Here is a 19167-nt window from a genome sequence, read left to right on the forward strand (position 1 = left end):
CTCCGAGAATTGGAAATCAGTCAGTCAAGACCGGGATCAGAGAATGGGACTTTTCCCCCCAGTATGAAGACAGATGACTTCCATGGGCAGATTGAAAATCATTTAAGTGCTTATTTTCTTAATGGCTTTTCCTAGATCCCAATAAACAGACTGCTCATTCTGCATCAATTTCTCACCCCTGTGCTCTGGGCCTCCCTCTGCTCTTTTTCGGCTCAGACCTAGGCTACGAAGTTTGGGGAGGAGAGGAATAAGAAGAGATAAGGCCACTGCAAAAAAAAAAAAGTCCAGGAAATGCCCGGTCAGGGCTGGCCGAGAAAGAAACCTCCCTGAAGCGAGGCTGGGTTGTCAGGGACCCTGGAAAGAGTGCAGCTCCCAGCTCCCAGCTCCCAGCACGCTATCAGCTGAGCGCAGAGCATTTGGTATGAACTGTGCCTTCCCCCAACCTTCACTGGATCCAGTCCTAGGAAGAGGTAATCGAAGAATCCTCCCAAGGGCCTTGTTGACTCCTCTAGCCAATGAAAGCCTCGGACATGATGTAAGGAGCCAGTGATCAGGGATTTCCATCCGTTACTACAGCAGGACAGGAGGCCAGATGGCGCAGGGAGGCAATGGGAGGGGCAGACAGCTCTCCCTGTCCACCTCCCATCCCAAGGCTTTCACTTTCCCCTCTCGGGGGAGTTAAGAGTTGCCAGTCAAGCGGGCTCCCAGAGTGACTGTGGAGAAAGGACTCAGTAATAGCTGCTGTCTTTGTTGGTTTTGGAGGAGCTCTTGGCTTTCATCTTCCGCTCAGTGGGCCGAGGCGGAATTGGTTAACAAAGACCGCTCCGGGGAGGGGATGTGGCTGACAAGCCAGACACTTCACAGACCCAGGGAGCAGCCGCTGCAGAGGGGGCCGCCAGGTTCCACGGGCAGCCATACGGCCTAAGGCTGTGATCTTGTCTGATATTGTCAGCTAAGCAGGGGCAGCCCGGGTCAGGAGCGAGATATTAGGACTCAAAGGGAGAAGGCGGGCCAAGCGAGAGATGGGCCCCACAGCTGGGATTTGCTGGTGGTATCAGCGTCCTGACTGTACACATCACGAGACTCAGACCTTGTGATCTGACACCCGGGCCGTTGTCTGTACTCAGAATCTATGCAAATATCCTGAGCCCACCCAGGTTTAGTATGCCACTGTCACAGGAAGAGGCAGGACAGAAGAAAAAGAATCAGACAACCACCTGAACGACCAACTCCCGGAGATGTTTGTTTGTTTAATCACCATCAAATAGCATTAAGTAAACACATTCGTATCTATCAGCTAGATGATGATGATGTTGTGCTGGTTCTCCCAGAAGAACCTAGGAGAATAAGAACCACAGAGATGATAAATCATTTAGAACATCAGAGTCAAGAACAAAAGCGAAAAGAATTAGAATGGGAAATGTCCATTCTGTGATCCTAAGTCAAAGAACCAAATACATGAGGGTACCCCAGTAAATCAGATTAGCCATAAGAAAGGACTTGATGATGATCTTAACAATAATAATGGCAACACCTAGCACCCTGTAGAACTCGAAAGAATTTCCAAAGCACATTCACTTTACTCTTCATTTTTCATAATTGGGGAGGTGAGGCATCAAAATGGTCTTTGAAGAGGGTCTGTGATATGTTCCTGTCTTTAAATATACATTAGCAGTCTTTTTTTTTAAGATTTTATTTATTTATTTGAGACAGAGAGAATGAGAGAGAGAGAGAGAGAGCACATGAGAGGGGGGAGGGTCAGGGAGAAGCAGACTTCCTCCCCAGCAGGGAGCCGGATGCGGGACTCGATCCAGGGACTCTAGCATCATGACCTGAGCCGAAGGCAGTCGCTTAACCAACGGAGCCACCCAGGCGCCCCATTAGCAGTCTTTCGACCCAGGATGATTTAGACATGAATTTGTTGGGACAGAGGGGATGGACAAGGCCACCAGTCTGTGGTAGCTTCTAAACCAGGGGCCAGCACACTGTGACCCAGGAACCAGACCAGGTGTACAGCCTATTTTTGTTTGTCATACAAGCCAAGATGATTTTTGTATTTTTTAATGGTTGATTAAAAAAGAATACTATTTCACGACATGAAAAGTGCATGAAATTTCAGCCTCCACGAATGAAGTTTTATTGTCACACAACCATGCTCGTTTATTTACGTATCATCTGGGGCTGCTCTCAAACTACAATGGCAGAGTTGGGTAATTGGCAGAGTTGAATAGTTACAACAGAGACCATTGGCCTGCAAAGTCTAAAATACTATGTGGCCATTCTGGAGAACGTTCGCCAAGCCCGATTCTAGACTAAGAATGTGGTGAGCTTGCAATTTGCACTAATAGGTTAAGACCCTGACTACTCGGTAGCAACCCTCTCATAAGGTTGTGGGGAGAATTAAATGAGTTAACATGTATTAAGTACTTTTAAAGCAGCCTTAGTTTCTTATCACGAGCACTCAATACGTGATGATGGTGATGAGGGTGATGGTGATGGACTTGTCAGGTACCACTCTAAGCCCTTCACAGACTCATCCTCACGACGGCCCCATGAAATAGACACCCTTCCTTTACAGGTGAGAAAACTGAGTCTCACAGAGGTTAAACAGCTTGCTCCAAACCACACAGCTAAATTTGTCAGAGCTGACATGTAGAGCCAGGTCCGCCTGGTCCCAAAGCCCTTCCAAATTCCTGTCCTCCTGCCAAGAGGAGGACTGTGAGATTATGAGAATCTCCTACCCAAGCGTTCCTTTCCCTCGCTCCAGCCGCCATTCTCCTTGATGTCCGTAGTTGCTGCATCCCACCTGTCTGCTCTTGCCCTTCTTCCTCCCTGCGCAGTGGAGATAGGATACAGCTGGTGCAGCGTAGGTGGAAGGAGCTGCCGTTTATCAGAAGGGGCTAGGCTCTACGCCAAGTACTTCATGAGAGTCTCGTTTAAGGGGCACCCGGGTGACTCAGTCGGTTAAGCATCCAACTCTTGATTTCGGCTCAGGTCATGATCTCAGGGTTGTGACATCGAGCCCCGCTTCGGGCTCCATGCTGGGTGTGGAGCCTGCCTAAGATTCTCTCTCTTCCTCCCCCTCCCCCACCCCCTCGCCTTCTCTAAAAAAAAAAAAAAGGAGTCTCATTTAATCCTCCACAAAGCCTTGTGAGGAGAAAGTGAGGCACAGAGAGGTACAGAAACTTTTCCAATGTCACACAGACAGTAAGAGGTAGAGCACAAAGTCAAGTTCAAGCCTGTCTCCAGAATCACGTCCCTTCTGAAAGATTCCGGACACTCTCCTAACATCTCTTAGTTACCTCCTTGTCTGCTGGGAAGAAGGGTGCCCTCCAAGGCCTCAGCACTTCTTTTAGTAGCAGAAACTCAGCAGTATTCACAGATGGCTGACAAAGAGGGGTCCCTTTGCCAGGCCACTCTTCAGCAAGACATGCTCCTTTATTTGGGTGCTGGGTGCATTAGCTGCCTCTGGAATAAATCTGTAATTAGCTGTCCTAGCTGTATTTGCATAATGGATTTCACTTTGTTCTTAAGTTAATGGTGTTTTTGCAACAGAACAGTAACCTCTTGGTTCCTGGCCATTAAAATAACTGCCACCCTGTAGGATAGAGCCGTGGGTTTGTAGAAAGTTCAGTTAAGAGCCACAGAGAAGGTGGGAAGGGATGTGGGGTGGGCGGTTAGAGTCCTCTGTGCACCGTGGGTTGTTTGCCTTCTTCCCCATGAGTGTTTGAAAGGCCAGCGGAGGTTGGGGGGGGGGGAGGAGTCTTAAGGGTTAGAGAGCCATGGGGACAGCAGAGACCCCTAGCAAGCAATGGGGCCTAAAGAAGAGGCTTACAGGGAGAGGCAGTCAGAGAGAAGGAAATGGATTAAAAGGGTCGCTCTGGGGGAGAGGACCCAGCGTGAAAGGTTATGATATTAGTAGCAATATAAAGAACCAAGACGACAGCCTCCTCCTTTATTTCAATCCCTGCCCTAAAAGAGTCTCAGACGGCTCCATAGAGACGAAGATACAAACTCCAGCTCTGGGCATCTGCTCCCAGTGTCTTCAGCAGTCTTTCCGATACACCCTCTGCGGGCCCAGGGCATGTGCTTGGAACCCACTCCTGGAACTCAGAGCAGTGACAGGAGCCAGCTGGACCGATGGGGCAATCAGGACAGTGAGCAGGATGCTCGCATGTGTCTGGCACCTCCTTAGGCCCTGTGTCCCTCCACTGCATTTCGGGTGTTCACGGCACTGCCCTCTCGCCTACTCAAAGCACCTCCAGGCACCGGGCCCCACTATTCAAGGAATTCCCCAACCCGCCAACCTGTGTAACTGGGTCCCAGCCTCGCGCTCCAGCTGGGCCCATATCCGGTAGCACTCATCCATCATCTGGGTGTAAAAATCTTCGGGGTATGCCCTCCGGATTATCCGGCTCTGCCCATGTGAGCTTCCTCGGGAGTGTGGTAGAAAAAACTGGAAATGGAGAACAAGAGAGACAACCGAAGCTGTTACCCCTTGCACGGTCCCTTCCCCCCTTAGGAGCTAGCTCGTCATGTGCTGTCAAGCAGGAGCGCTTATTCTTCAAATATTTCCAAACATTCTCCCTTTAGGGCCAAGTTACTGATTTGGCCATGAGGACAGAAGTTCTTCAGTAGCGCTAACTCAGTAACATTACTGGTAACAATTAACTTGGTAACATTACTCACATCCCAAAGTCCCTTTGTTAGTTAGTCTTTGGTCATCTTGATGCAGCCCTTCCCCACTTGGTCTCATAGAGAAGCATAATTAGAAAGAACCTTTGCAATCGTTCCAGTCTAGCCCCCTTCATTTTTTTCCCCAAGATTTTATTTAAATTCTAGTTAGTTAACAAATGGTATAATATTGGCTTCAGGACTAGAACTTAGTGATTTGGGGCCTCCTGGTTGGCTCAGCAGTTAAGCATCTGCCTTCAGCTCAGGTCATGAACCCAGGGTCCTGGGATCGAGCCCCGCATCAGGCTCCCTGCTCAGCGGGAAGCCTGCTTCCTCTCCCATTCCCCCTGCTTGTGTTCCCTCTCTCACTGTGTCCCTCTGTGTCAAATAAATAAATAAAATCTTTAAAAAAAAAAAGAACTTAGTGATTCATCACTTGCATATAACACCCAGTGCTCATCACAACAAGTGCCCTCCTTAATCCCCATCGCCCAGCTAGCCCATCCCCTGCCCACCTCCCTCCAGCAACCCTCAGTTTGTTCTCTATCGTTAAGAGTCTCTTATGGTTTGTTTCCCTCTCTTTTTTCCCCCTTCCCATATGTTCATCTGTTTTGTTTCTTAAATTCCACATATGAGTGAAATCATATGGTATTTGTTTTTCTCTGACTGATTTACTTCACTTAGCATAATACCCTCTAGTTCCATCCCCATCATTGCAAATGGCAAGATTTCCATTTTTTGATGGCTGAGTAATATTCCACTGTGTATATATAGCACATCTTTTTTATCTATTCATCTGTCGATGGACACTTGGGCTCTTTCCATATTGTTGATCATGCTGCTATAAACATCGGGGTGCATGTACCTCTTCCAATCTGTATTTTTGTATCCTTTGGGTAAATACCTAGTAGTGCAATTGCTGGATCGTAGGGTAGCTCTATTTTTAACTTTTTAAGGAACCTGCAGGCCGTTTTCCATAGCCCCCTTCATTTTCTGAACAAGGAAGCTGATGCTTTTTCTCTCTGTCTTCTGATCACTCGGGACAAGGGAACCACCTTGGGATTTAGCAAAAGATGGAGAGTTTCCTGCAAGGTTAGACCAGGAATCCCTTAGGCTTTGAGAAAACTGATAGAGAAATGAAAAAGGTTTCTAATCAATCCAGTTCGTTACCAAGAAGAGTAAGCCAAAACCCACCAGGATAGCTGTAGGCAGGATGGGACGATAGAAGCCTTTGGAAAGTGTTCTGCATGGACCTGCCCTGGGAAGGACCCTGGAGATATATAGTTACCCCCACCCGCACATGTGCAGTGATCACTGCAGACTGCACTGTGTGGAGTCACCTTTTCTGTAAGGACAAATAAGACCTAAGTCTTATTTCCTGTGTATCAAACAATAAGGCTGCTATTAACCAGAAGTAGCAGAAAAAAACAGAAGTCTCTGCTGGGTTCCAGGGTGAGAGGCCAGGAACATCCAGGGAAGAATCCTACCTCTTAGGCTGACAAATCAGCTTTTCCCTCTGGGCAAAATTATTTTTACTTAAGGTACCCCAAAACAGAACTCATTATTTTTCTGGGCGAGATCAAACATTTTGGCACAAAAGAGACTGGGTGGCGGGAAGGAAGAGAACAGGAGCTGGGATACTTCTTGATCAAGGGCAGGCAGTAAAAGGAGGAAATGTGCCTAGAAACCCAATATGGGTCTTAGGGAGGGTGGAACTTCCTTTGCATTATCATGAAACAGACGAGGCAGCAAAGCTGCAAATCGCACAAAATTTGACAGTCAGGCCCTTTGGCCTCACCCCCAAAGCCTGCTGGCTCTGGAAACTTCTCGCTAGAGGAGGAGGGAGGGACAGTCCCTAAAGTGGGGAGTGCAGAGGGGACACAGTACCTGCTCCAGCAGGATGACCCTCTTCCTGTGTTTGGCCAGGTGGTATGCCGTGAAGCAGCCTTGGATGCCCGCCCCGATCACAATGGCATCAAAGAGATCTTTCTGAGCAGCCATGATGCCTGCTTAGCCCTACAGCTACAAAGCGCACACACAAAGGAGAAAGCAAGCAGAAGTAGGCTCTGGGCTAGAGGAGGAGGAGTAGGGCAAAGTCCAGCCTGGCCAGCATTCCCACAATCCCCTGGGCTGCGTCCTCCCTCCCAGCAGAGCCTGGCCTAGGGCTTAGCCCCCACTTCCCCCGCAGAGCAGAGCCGGGTCGTCTGATTTCTGAGGTTTAGCCCAGCTCAGCAGCCAGCCTCACCCTTGCATCCCTCCAGCTTTCTATTCTTGGCTCAATTATTGTCATGCAAATGGCTCCTTCCTATGCCACCTTCCTGTCTCATTATGATCTTTGTCTCGGGACTTCGGCCCTGGAATTTCAATGCCTCCTAGACCAAGCTGGGCACCGGGAATGCTGCCTCCCCCTGCTGGCTTCCCTCCCTTCAGCCTGATTTCCTTTGGAGATTCTAAAGGGCCGAGCTAAGAACTTGGCACTCTGCCCAGGGTAAGGCCCACCTCCCTGGTGGGTGGCGAGGTCAGGGGGTACACGCAGGGAACAATCGGGACAGCAGTTTTGTGATTATGAAATTATTCTCAGCATCTTTTACTTTCGGTTTTTACAAAGGAGAAGAAATTGTCGCGAACAAATGGAAAGGACAGAGGGAGAGGAGGCGCCTTCTCCTGAGGCACAGAAGGGGGCACCAGGCACCAGCCCTGGGCAGGGAGGGGCCCTGTAGTGAGCACACCGCCCTCCGAGTCAGGCAATGTGCTAAGGAAGTACCACTACCTGCATTCAGGACAGAGCTAGGATTTGTAGGGCCTGGTTCTTAGACAATTTGGGAGGTCTTCTTTAAGGAAAGGAAAAGAAAATTTATGAATCCAAAATTGGGTCCTAGGACTAGGAAGAGACTGTCCAGTTAAGGAGCCCTGTGGTTGAAGTTCTGTTAGCTTCATGGTGAATCTGCCTCTGTACACATCACCTCGTTTATTGTTTATCCCCACTTTGGGCACAATAAGATGGCCCCCAATTCTTTGTCATTCCTTCCATCATGGGCTCTGTGACTGCGTGACCGATAGAATATGGCAGAAGTGACACTTTCTGGCCCAGGCCTTAGGACACTGAGAGCACTTCTTCTTCTGGTCCTGGAGCACTCCCTCTTGGAGCCCTGAGCCACCATGTTAGAGGTCCAACCACCCTGTGCGAAAGACCATGTGGGGAGGCCCTGACACTGAGTGGAGAGCCAGACAAAAGAGTGAAGCCATCTTGGACCCCCAGCCCCAGCCCAGCCATCAGCTCAATACCGCTGTGTGACCCGACTAAGGCCACATGGAGCAGAATCACCCGGCCATGCCCCATCTGAATTCCTGATCCATAGAATCATGAGATAGAATAGAAATAGTTGTGGGTTTAGCCACCAAGTTTTGGGGTAGTTTTTTATGCAGCCATAACTGAAACACCTCTTTTTTAAGATTTTTTATTTTATTTATTTGAGAGAGAGAAAGAGAGCAGAGCTGGGGCGGGGGGGGGGGGGGAAGCAGAAGGAGAGAGACAGAAGCAGACTCCCCGCTGAGCAGGAAGCCGGATGGATGTGGGGCCCAACCCCAGGACCCTGGGATCATGACCTGAGCCAAAGGCAGACGCTTAACCGACTGAGCCACCCAGGCGCCCCTGAAATATCTCTTTACAGCCAAAGACATTAAGGCTTACAAAGCCACACACCTGGTAAACATAGGCACTGAGATGTGAACCTGGGGTCATCTGCTCCAGATCCTGTTCCCTTAACCACCGAGCTATACCAGGGATTCTTCAGAACTCGTACTGATGATTCTGATTTCAATAGTTTGCTGTTTCTTCCATGGTCATACTGTGAGTGGGAAAAAAATACCGGATCAGGAAATCTGTGTGATCGCAGGGGGCTGCCCGGCCTTGGCGAAGTGGCCCACCCTCAGCAAAGGATGCCCCTGAGTGGCCTGGACAACTAGCTGTCTTCTCAGCCCAGCCCCTCCTTTTCTAGGAAAATGGGGGTCCAGAGAAGGGGTACCATATGACTGGCTTTTTTTTTTTTTCCTTCGGGGGAGAAAACCACTCTAGAATCCAGAAGTCATCTCAACTCCACCTGACCCCCTAACCCACACGGACGGGCTAGCATCTGCCTCACAATTGGACATTTCCCTTAGAGGTAAAGGTTGGTAGACATAACAGGGAAAGTGTACTATTTAAATATGCAAGAGCTTGATAGAAATATGTAAGGTCAGCCCCTGGATTCCTCTTGATAAGAGGTCAGAGAAGATGAACAGTTTACACACAAGGAAAAGCAGACAATAAGTCCTCACATGGAAATGTGCCCAGCCTCACCAGCAGGGAAAGAAATGGGAATTAAATAACTTCAAGGTACGATTATGTGCCTATTAAATGAGCAAAAATAAGTAAAAATGATAAAATCTGATGTTGTCAGTGTTGGGGGGAAGGAGAGAGAATAGGGTGGCGACTCAGATGGTCTGGGCCTTCTGGAGAGAGCTGGGCAGTGTGCACCCACGGTAGAATGGTTCACAGCTTCTGACCTAGAAATCTGACTTGGGGAGCTCTACCCCCAGAAAATATCCAAGGGAAGAAAAAGACATTTGCATGAAGACACTCACAGCCATGCTTTTACAATATAGAAAACTGGAAACAACCCAGCCACGGGGAATCGCTTAGCAAATTCTGGCACGTTGACACAACGGAATACTATGTAGCGATTCAAAATGACAAGCTGTGGACTGTGGGCTACATAGAAATGTGTGTATGTATGAAATCATCCTGAGAAAAAGAACAGAACACAAATAGACACACTCGGATCACAACCGTGAGTTCTGTGTGTGCGTGTTATCAAAGATCTAAAGAGAATTTGGCACAGTAATTGAGTTCAATGCTCATTAGCTTCCATATTCTATCAAAACCGCGTTTCCATTCACAATTTGTAAAAGGAGAAGGAGGAATCCCCTGGGGAAGCAGATTCCTCAGATCTCCCCGGTCACTGGTTCCAGGGCCAGGGGAAGTTCATTCTTTGTTCTAACCTCAGTTCTTCCTGCTGCCCCGCCCCCCTCCCCCTGGACCGGTTCTTATTGTTCGGTTCTCCAGGGAGGCTACAAAAGCGGCTCTGTAGCCCACCTCTTCTTTGTTTAATATAATATCCCTTCAGAAATAAAACCACAATTCCATTTCTCCATCCCTACTTCACAAGCCTGCCCTGGATTCCCGGACTCAAGCATTCAGCTTCTTGTTAAGAATTTCAAACAGCTCCTCAGAAAGCAGACACTGGCCACAGCCCAGCCTTGAAATGAAAAGGAAACCGACTTCTGAAGGCTTCCCCTCTCTCTCAGGGTTGCCCGTCCTTGTGGCTGTCCTGGCGGGGGCAGGCAGAGAGAAGCGATCCCCTCAAATTCCATTGTAACACCCATTTTGGATCGGAAGACCATTAAAGAAAGAGCCGGAAGCCCTAGACCACGCTGCTGAGTGTCAGCAATTGCTGCTCGTGTCCTGGGCAGAGCCGCCGAGGACGTGAGGCTGAGCTGCTCATCTGATGGCTTGATTGACACCTCTCAGACGGGGGTGGGAGAGCCCAGCCAGGGAAGCAGCAGGCTGTACAGCTCGAAATAATGAGAGGACTCGAAGCGGGAGAGAGCGAGGAATAAATAAGAGAGACCTAGGAGTTGAATGGCAAGGGAGAACCTTCTGTTCTTGTTCTTCCACCCCTTTTTGCCAAGGCGCTGGAGCCTGGGGCCAGGAGGCAGGCAGGCAGACCAAGAAGTGGCCCCTCCAGACCCATCCCACCAGCTGCCAGGGGTGTTTGGGGCCCTGAATGTGCAGAAGATGCTAGAGCGAGAAAACCAAGAGCTGCAGAGCTGGATCTGTACGTGTTCTCCGTACACATTGTAGCCCCTTCGCATGTCTCAGGTTCAGCTCCCCCACCCCGCCATCCCCCTTCGCTCTGCTGCCCTTACCCCAGGTCATCCATCTGCCTTCACTCACCTAGATTCTCGCATTAACCTCATAACCAGTCTCCCGGCCTCTCCTTGCCCCTCTTAATCTATCCCTCCACGCTCCTGCCAGAGTTCTCTCTCTAAACAGCAAATCTCACAGGTCACTCCCCTCCTGAAAATTCCGTAACAGCCGCCCATTTCCTATTACGATAAAACCGCAGCTCCTTAGCTTCGTACGCGCTCGGCAGTTGGAGTTCCGGCCCCCGCCAGCTCTTGCAGCTTCATGGCCGGTCCCTTCTCCCTGTGCTCTTTAGGCCCTGGCAAGGCTGAGCTGAGAGAGGTACCAGCATTCGCGGTGATGATGATTCCAAATTCCCCGACACCCCCAAGCCAACTTGGATGTCCTCTGTCCTAGACTCCCTTTCTCACTCCGTCTGGGTCTCGGGGGTAACAATGAACAAAGTGGATTGCAATTGTTTGCAGCTCTGCCTTCCCGCCCGCCCCTCCCCCAGCTCCTTAAGGGGCAGGGGTCTGCTTTTGATTGCCATCTTCCATAGGTAATACAGACATAGGGAACGACAATGAAAGGGATGTCTCCTTCCCGCTCTGTCCTCACCCACTTCGTTCTCCTCGCATGCAGTACTGTGAGCATTTTCATTTGTCTCCTTTCAGAGACGTTCTATGAGTGTCCAAACATATTTAAAGTGCATATTCTTTCCTTGAAATCTCAGAAGTTGCACACTATACAGCACCTTGCTGTTTCCATTTTTTATATCGTGGCTTCCGCATGAGTCCTATGGGGCTGGCCCCTTCTTCCTGATGGCCACATGGTAGTCCATGCATGGAGAAGTCATTTAGGACAGAGAAGGCGCCTATACATGTTTGCTGAATGTGTGGTGGGCTTCTCTGGCTGCCGTAGCACCCTAAACTCACAGCGAACTCCAGCCATCCGGCGTGGGTGTTCAGGGAGTTCTTATCCAGGCTGGCCTGGCAAGGTTTATCAAAGTGTCCTCCGTGAGCTGCTGAGGACAGGGCCCATCTTCAGGCCTGGAGGTCGTGGGGGTAGCACACCCAGAGACCCTGGCATCTGTTTCCTGCCCTGTCTTCGTGTTTGCATTTGTTAAGTGGTGGATATTACCTTCCACCCCACTCCCTCAACATACAAGAGTTCCATTGCTAGGCAGTCTCCAGGGAGGAAAGACAGTAAGGAAAGTCCTGGGAATTGGGGCTGAAACCTCTGAGAAAAAATTAAATCACCATGTAGCTTGGGAAGGGAACAGCCACCTCACACCTCACTAGGACAAAGGGAAATGCAGTAAAAATGAGGGAGGAGACATTTTCATTGTCTTAAGGGAAAACTTTCCTGAAGATGAACACTGGAATCATCATCTTCTTCTTCTCCTTCTCCTTCTTCATCCTTTTTCTTCTTCTTCTTCTTGGACTTAATAGTTTTATTTTCCAAAATATACAGTTGGTGGGATCTGTTCATGCATCATCACCAGCAGCTGGGTATCTTTACCCTTGGTGTTTCTGGTATAAATGACTTGAGCTCTATGCTATAAAACCGGTTTAATAAGTCCTTTACTGAGGAGCTCCTGAAGGGCTGCGCTGGCCAGGGAACCTGGAATCTTCAGTCTCTCGAAAACAACAGCTGGAGTTACAAGCTTATAGTTGGGAAATTCCTTACAGAGTTTTTCACATGTCGCTTTGTCAAATGAGACCAGGTTATCGAGCTTGTCCTCAACTATGCCTTTAGACCACTTCTTCTCTCTGGTCTTGCCCCCAGATTCGTTCTCTGGATCTTTGTGTTTTTTGGCCAACTTTCCAGGATCTTTCTTCTTCTCATCCCTGGGCAGCACTGAGAAGCTTGGAGAGTAGCAGCCACCCATGACTTAGCCTCGCTAAGATGTTGGACAAAAATCGAATACTGGAATCTTCTCTTTTTTTTAAATATTTTATTTTATTATTTGACAGAGAGACAGTGAGAGAGGGAACACAAGCAGGGGGAGTGGGAGAGGGAGAAGCAGGCTTCCCGCCGAGCAGGGAGCCCGATGCGGGGCTCGATCCCAGGACCCTGGGATCATGACCTGAGCCGAAGGCAGACACTTAACGACTGAGCCACCCAGGCGCCCCGAATACTGGAATCTTCTTAATCTTGTCTCAATGTCTTTCTATCCCAGCTCTACACAAATCTGTGTGCACATCTGCACACTCATCTAACTGTGGTGCTCTAAGATATAATCAGGTGTTCATTAAGTAGGTCTCTTTACACCTATGTGTATCTGAGCGGGTCTATTCCCATCACTAGGCTTTTGGAGAGCTCAGCAGACATTGGGAAAAATGGCAAATCAAAGAGTGCTGGGAATTGGTGTCCCAGTGCTACACCTTGGAGAGGTGAGGGTAAGGAGGTGAGGGAATATCTGGGATGGAAACAGTATACGAATCATCTGTTGGGAGCCTCTCCTCCCACTTTCCCATGCTTCATAGCCTAGCTATCAGGATACTCTGGGATCGGGATTTGCAGGGAGGTGTGAGAACTAGGGGCAGGAAAAGTCAAGTGGCTTTCACTAGATTGGGCTGGCTTAACAGGTGACAAATAGCAACCAAACTTCAGTAGCATGCAGGAAGACCAGCTCCAGGGATTCAGTGCTCTGGTATTCTCCAGTTTTCCAGGGGATATGGTCTTTCCTTCTCCGATCTCTACAGCCTGACTATTGATGTTGCTGTTTGTTAAAGAATGTAAATGGATATGGGAGCTCAGGTTCTCCTGACCTGATACTGCCAAACGTAGGGTCACGGAGGCAGAGAATCAGAGGGAAGCCTGAGGGAGAGGAGGAAAAGGAAGAGAAACAGAATCCTGGATAGCAACTCCTATGTCATCGTCAATCCCCATCTTCCATTTGTTGTCTCCAAGCGGACCCCCAAAGCCAGTCTGGCCCATCTCCTGAGTCATAATACCTGTAAGGCTTATCTTTCTTACTCTGATTTCTCTCTGGTTCTTATTCTTCTGTTCTTTTTTCTGTTTCTGTCTTGGGCCTCCTTCCTTTCCTTGAGGACAAGAGAGAAAGAGAGGTCCGAGGGAAGGCCTTTGCGGAGAAGTGGTAGGATACCAGGGCCTGGCTGGGGGGCAAAGGGCTTGAGGCAGTGGAAGAGGGAGGGGAGCCTAAGGGAGCAGAGAATCTCAGGCATCAAAGCCACAATTCTGAGCTATATCCCTCCCTCCTCTCTCATACGGCTGCTGGTTTAGACAGGACATTCATGCTTAGGATTCACTGGCCTCTAGAATCTATAGACTAGTGTCTTCTATCATTTCTGGAAAGCTCTCAGCCATTTCTCTTCTCAAATATTTGTCTCTGCCCTATTTTTCTTTTCTGTTTTTCTGAGACGCTAATTAAACATATACTAGGGCTCTAGTCACTGTATCTACTATTTTCTCCATCCTTCTCCCCTTTTTGTCTCTCCATGCTGCCTACTGGGTAATTTCTCACTATTATCTTCCACTTTGCCAATTCTCTGTTCTACTGCATCTCAGCTGCTTTTAAAGTAATGAGTTGAATTTTAATTGCAGTTACTATTATTTTTTTAATTTTAAATATTTGTAGGGATGCCTGGGTGGCTCAGTTGGTTAAACGTCTGCCTTCGGCTCAGGTCATGATCCCAGGGTCCCGGGATCAAGCCCCGCATCGGGCTCCCTGCTCAGCAGAGGAGTCTGCTTCTCCCTCTCCCTCTGCCCCTGCTTGTGTTCTCTCTCTCGCTCACTCTCTCTCTCAAATAAATAAATAAAATCTTTAAAAATAAATAAATAAAAATGTTTTAAAAAGAATTTGTATTTGGAGTTTTTAAAGTCTATTTTGTCCCTTTACATAATTTCTTATTACATGTAAATATCTGCACTTGAACAAATTATTATTTATTACACATTAATTTATTGTATGTATTCCACATATATAGGAATAATGTGAATACTAAGGGGCTTTCCTCTGGAGAGGATCGTGCTGACTTCTGCCAAACACTAGGGGCACCACCAGTCCTGAGCTATCTAAACAGAGTCCCAGGTCCGAGGTTCTCTGGATCATGCAGGAGTCCTTTGGGATCTCAGTGTATTGAGGGGAGGATGTTCTATTAGACTCCTACTATATGCAGGCACTGAGCATGGATTTCTAGCCTGCTCATTCTCCCAAGTGTTCAAAATGAAAGTTCAGATTTGCTAGGATTGACAAATGCTTTTTTAGGGAAAATTGGCTTCTATGCTTTGGTTTTCTCTTCCATGTTGGCCTGTTGATTCCTTGGTATTTTATCAACTCTTTGAAGCTTTTAAGATATTCTTAAATATATTTTTTAAATTTTTTAAAAGATTGTATTTATTTATTCATGAGAGACAGAGAGAGAGAGGGAGGGAAGCAGAGGGAGAAGAGAAGCAGCCTCCCTGCAGAGCAGGAACCACTGATGCGGGACTTGATCCCAGGACCCTGGGATCATGACCTGAACCGAAGGCAGACGCTTAACGACTGAGCCACCCAGGCGCCCTTTTTTTTTTTTTTTTTTTTTTTTTTTATCTAGCACTTCTAGTTGATTTTACTGTGAGGTCAGTCCAAATAATTCAATCTACATTACCAGGCTTCCAACCTCAGTTGCAATCAAATTACTGGGACCCAGCATACATCCACTCAACAATATGTCCTTCATTTACATTCCCCTGTTCCCTTGGGCCCAGATACAAAGAGTGAAAACAAAGTGGCAATTGTCAACAAGAATGACTACCTCCCAGGGCACTTGACTGACTCCGTCAGAACATGGGATTCTTGATCTCAGGGTGGTGAGTTCAAGCCCCACGTTGGGCGTAATGATTACTTAAAAAAACAAAATCTTAAAAACAAAAACAAAAACAGAAAAAGAATGACCACCTCCCTCAGAGGGCAGCAAGAGTGAGAATTTCATAATAGCTACCATAAGAACCAGATGTAGGAGTGGACTGGCCAAACTTTGGCTGAAGGACCAGAATGAATACATGTGACCCTAAAGCATCATCATGAATTGGAATAAGATAGAAGAGAATTCTGCTGCTCAGGTGGCTTTTAGGGAATCCCTGTACTTGTTTGAAAGGAGGACTATTTTGGTAAGAGGCAGGTATAGGCTGTGACCTCCAAGGTTAACTGCCTTCAGCTGAAAGTGGGTCCTGCTTATATACAGCTTTTGTTTTAAAGACTGGAGCATGCACTTGCCCACCAAGGCTGCATTGCTGAGAACAATAGAGACGCGTGGTCTTCTGTTCATCCTTCTTCTTTGCAGTACCTGACCTATTTAAATAAAGTGTTGAACAAATATTTAAAGAAAATCAGTTTTCTCTCTTTAAGTATAGCAAGAAACTGGCAGCACAAGTTGCCTCTGGGGAGTGACGCTGGGTGGAATCTTGTTACAGAAAGAGACTTGGAAGAAAACGCTGTACAGGTAATTGCTGTCCTGAGGTGGCTCAGGGCATCGTCAGCATCCTGCCTGCACCGAAGTGCCCAACCACAGCCAAGATTTGGCCTGGATAGGATCCAAATCCACAGAAAGACCCAAAAACAGGTGAAAGGTGGTGTGCAGCATCTGGAAATGTAGGAATATAAAAGGGGTGAGATAGTGGAGCCTGCCCCTGGGTCTCATCTCACTGAGCAGTGTTCTTGTACAGAACTTTGGAAGGATCCGTGCAAGCTCACAGTAGCACAGTATTAACCAGACACTCCCTTCTTCCTGCCTTCATCCTTGGCAGCCCTCTCTGTCTCTCACTCTCCCTCTCTCTCAGTGTCTCTCCACCCCCACCCCTCACTCCTTCTCTCTCCCCATCATACTTGTCCACCTTTATTTTCTCAGTATTTAGACGGGCTTAGAAAACACATTGGGAAAAGTCCAGCTGTGTTTGGAACAGACTATCCATGCTCCTTGCCCAGAATTCTGAAAGGAAAGGAAACAGTCAAGGTTTGTGGAATGAGCTGGGGAAGGTCTGCCCGGAGCCCATCCCAAAAGCTTCCTGGACAACCCTGGTCCTTATCATTGCCCCTTAGGAACCCTCACCACATCGCATGAGCTCATAAAAAGCTTCGGGGCACTCACTTTATAGACATCTCATTCAATCTGCACGGCAGCCCTGTGAGGCGGGCAAGGCAGGCATTCTTAGCCCCATTTTGCAGATGAGGAAACTGACAGCTAGTAAGTGACAGGGCCAGCATTCTAACGCCCACCCCGGACTTCAAGTCCCAAGCCTTTCTCCGCATCCAGAGACGGACCCAATGCTCTCACTCAGAGCATCCTGGGTCCGGGGCTCAGTGTTTTTACGAAGGAGCAAGAAGGTGGCTCATTCCATGTTGCAAATCACAGCATTTCCCACCCCTCCCCTTCAAAGAAAGAGAAGGAACATGACCCCCAAAGGAAAGAAATTCTAAAGCAGCCCCTAGAGACCTCTGGAGAAGCTGCTTGATTTATTTCGGTCCCTACTGGTTTCTGTGCCACATTTATAAACGTCAGCGCCGGAAATGAAGTTCCCACTGCCCTAGCAGCTGCTGGTTGCGGCTGTTGCTCACTAAGGGTTCAGATAAAGTGTCTCCCCTCCCCTTGATTGATAGAGAGCTGAGAATAAAGGAAAAATAAAAGCCCCCTGGAGCACTGATAGAAGGGAGGGGGCAGCTTCTCAGGAAGAGAAAGGGGATGATCTTTTCTAGGCTGATACTAGTGGAAACAGAGAGGGTGTGTGTGTGTGTGTGTGTGTGAGTGTGTGTGTGTCAGTGTATAAGGAAAAGATCCAGTTTTTAAGGCCACATGGAAAATAAACACCTTAGCTCACGTACAGAGAGGAAAAGTAGTGAAATCCGTGGTCTGTTTCAGGGGCTCTGACACCAGATTGGGGGGAGGGAGGGGATCCGTGAGGTTGTCTTTGTCACCTCTGTGTGTCTACTCTCCCTGAGCAAAATCTGCTATCTTTCAGGGTCTGGGCCAGGGATGGAGACCGGCAGAGACTGGGAGCAAGAGAGTCTGGAGGAGAATGGCAAGAAATGAAAGGTAAAAGCTTTCCAAAGGACCACAGAGATCCAAGGCATTGCCATTATTACCCGAACCAATGGCTGAGATGGAAGCCTCCGTGCCGGGAGCGGTTGCGTTCCCGCCCGTAGTACCGTCGTAGATACTGATGCACACACTTTGGCAATAATGCCTCCTCTTGCATGTCTTCTAAATCCGTGATGCTCTCTGGTCTTTGAGAAACACTGGTTGGGACCCGTTTCAACAGTCCTAGCCGAGCACCTACGGCGATCCCCAAAGCAACAAGACATTGAAACGTCACTTTGAATTTGATTGTTTTGTACCTTTATTTTATTTTATTTTATTTGTACCTTTATTTTAAAACATAAGCCAAATATTTCCAAATGACTACTGTTCTCTTCAAAGTCACCCCCCTGAGAGGTTTTGTAGTTAACTCAGTGTCACTCGATGTGTGGCCGAAATCATCCTGGAGGGCCATATGTTAATACTTCAGGGCCGGTTTATAACCTGGGCAATAAAATGTCTTATTACTTTACAGAGGTTCCTTCCTTTGCCTTAACTGTTTATCACGCCTGCTTCCTGGCAACTTTCGGCCCTTTCCAAGCACTGTGTCCGCTGTCATGAGGCTAGCTCTGCGGCGCGGTTTGAACCTGCTCCGGGAGGACAGGATTATTCAATGAGGGGGTGGAGATATAATTATTAGCGTAAGAAAGAAACACACAAAAGGGAGAGGAACCCTTATATTGATGTGATGGGTATCTGGGTGGGTTCTCGCTTCTTTTCACTTTCCTTATACGGATAGAAGTGTTCCTGTTTAAAAAAAAAAAAAAACAAAGTGTGGAGCAAGCAAAATGTGGTATATTTATACAATAGAATATCATTCAGCCTTAAAAAGGTAGGAAATTCTGACACAGGTTACAACACGGGTGAACCTTGAAAACGTTATGCTGAGTGAAATAAGCCAGTCACAAAAAGGACAAATACTGCAGGATTCCACATATACGAGGTACCTAGAGCTGAAGGCAGACACTTAACCGACTGGGCCACCCAGGTGCCCCAAGTTATGTGAATTTTACTATCAGAAATTTAAAAAAAAGGTGGAAGGGGTCCCTGGGTGGCTCAGTTGCTTAAGCAACTGCCTTCGGCTCAGGTCATGATCCTGGAGTCCCAGGATCGAGTCCCAGGATCGAGTCCCAGGATGGAGTCCCAGGATTGAGTCCCACATCGGGCTCCCTGCTCAGCAGGGAGTCTGCTTCTCCCTGACCCTCCCCCCCATGCTCTCTCTCTCGCTCTCTCTCTCATTCTCAAATAAATAAATAAAATCTGTTTTAAAAAAGCGTGGATAAATCAAATCTATTTTCAAAAGGTGAGGATTTGACATCATTGATGTTATTCAAAAGAATGTGCTATGGGGTGGGCCAAGGCCCAAAGAGAGAGGCCCCAAACATTCTTCTCTCTGGATCAAAACCAGAGCCCTGGAGGGTCAGGCAGGCAGCCTTCACTCCTGCTCTGAAGCTGCCCCAGGGAGGAGCT

At 48.0% G+C, this 19167-nt stretch overlaps 1 protein-coding gene and 1 pseudogene across 3 annotated transcripts in view; both read right to left on the reverse strand.

Annotated features, from left to right (window-relative positions):
• The window catches only part of PIPOX (pipecolic acid and sarcosine oxidase), a 94758-nt gene that overhangs the window by 5833 nt on the left and 69758 nt on the right, over window positions 1–19167 (reverse strand). Inside the window, exons 1-2 of one of the 3 annotated variants that reach the window (XR_003525228.1) lie at window positions 6562–6733; window positions 4308–4456 (exon numbers count right to left, since the gene is read on the reverse strand). Coding sequence is in view for 2 of the 3 variants with exons in the window: in XM_027625469.1 (XP_027481270.1) it covers window positions 4308–4456; window positions 6562–6675 (263 nt within the window). In the remaining variant the exon portion in view is untranslated. Of the gene's footprint in view, window positions 1–4307; window positions 4457–6561; window positions 6748–19167 lie in introns of those variants that run through there. The other 2 variants (XM_027625469.1, XM_027625470.1) reach the window with 2 other exon arrangements.
• Window positions 12106–12509, reverse strand: LOC113939103 (annotated as a pseudogene).

The sequence above is a fragment of the Zalophus californianus genome, chromosome 16, assembly GCF_009762305.2.
Source record: "Zalophus californianus isolate mZalCal1 chromosome 16, mZalCal1.pri.v2, whole genome shotgun sequence".
NCBI lineage: Eukaryota > Metazoa > Chordata > Mammalia > Carnivora > Otariidae > Zalophus > Zalophus californianus.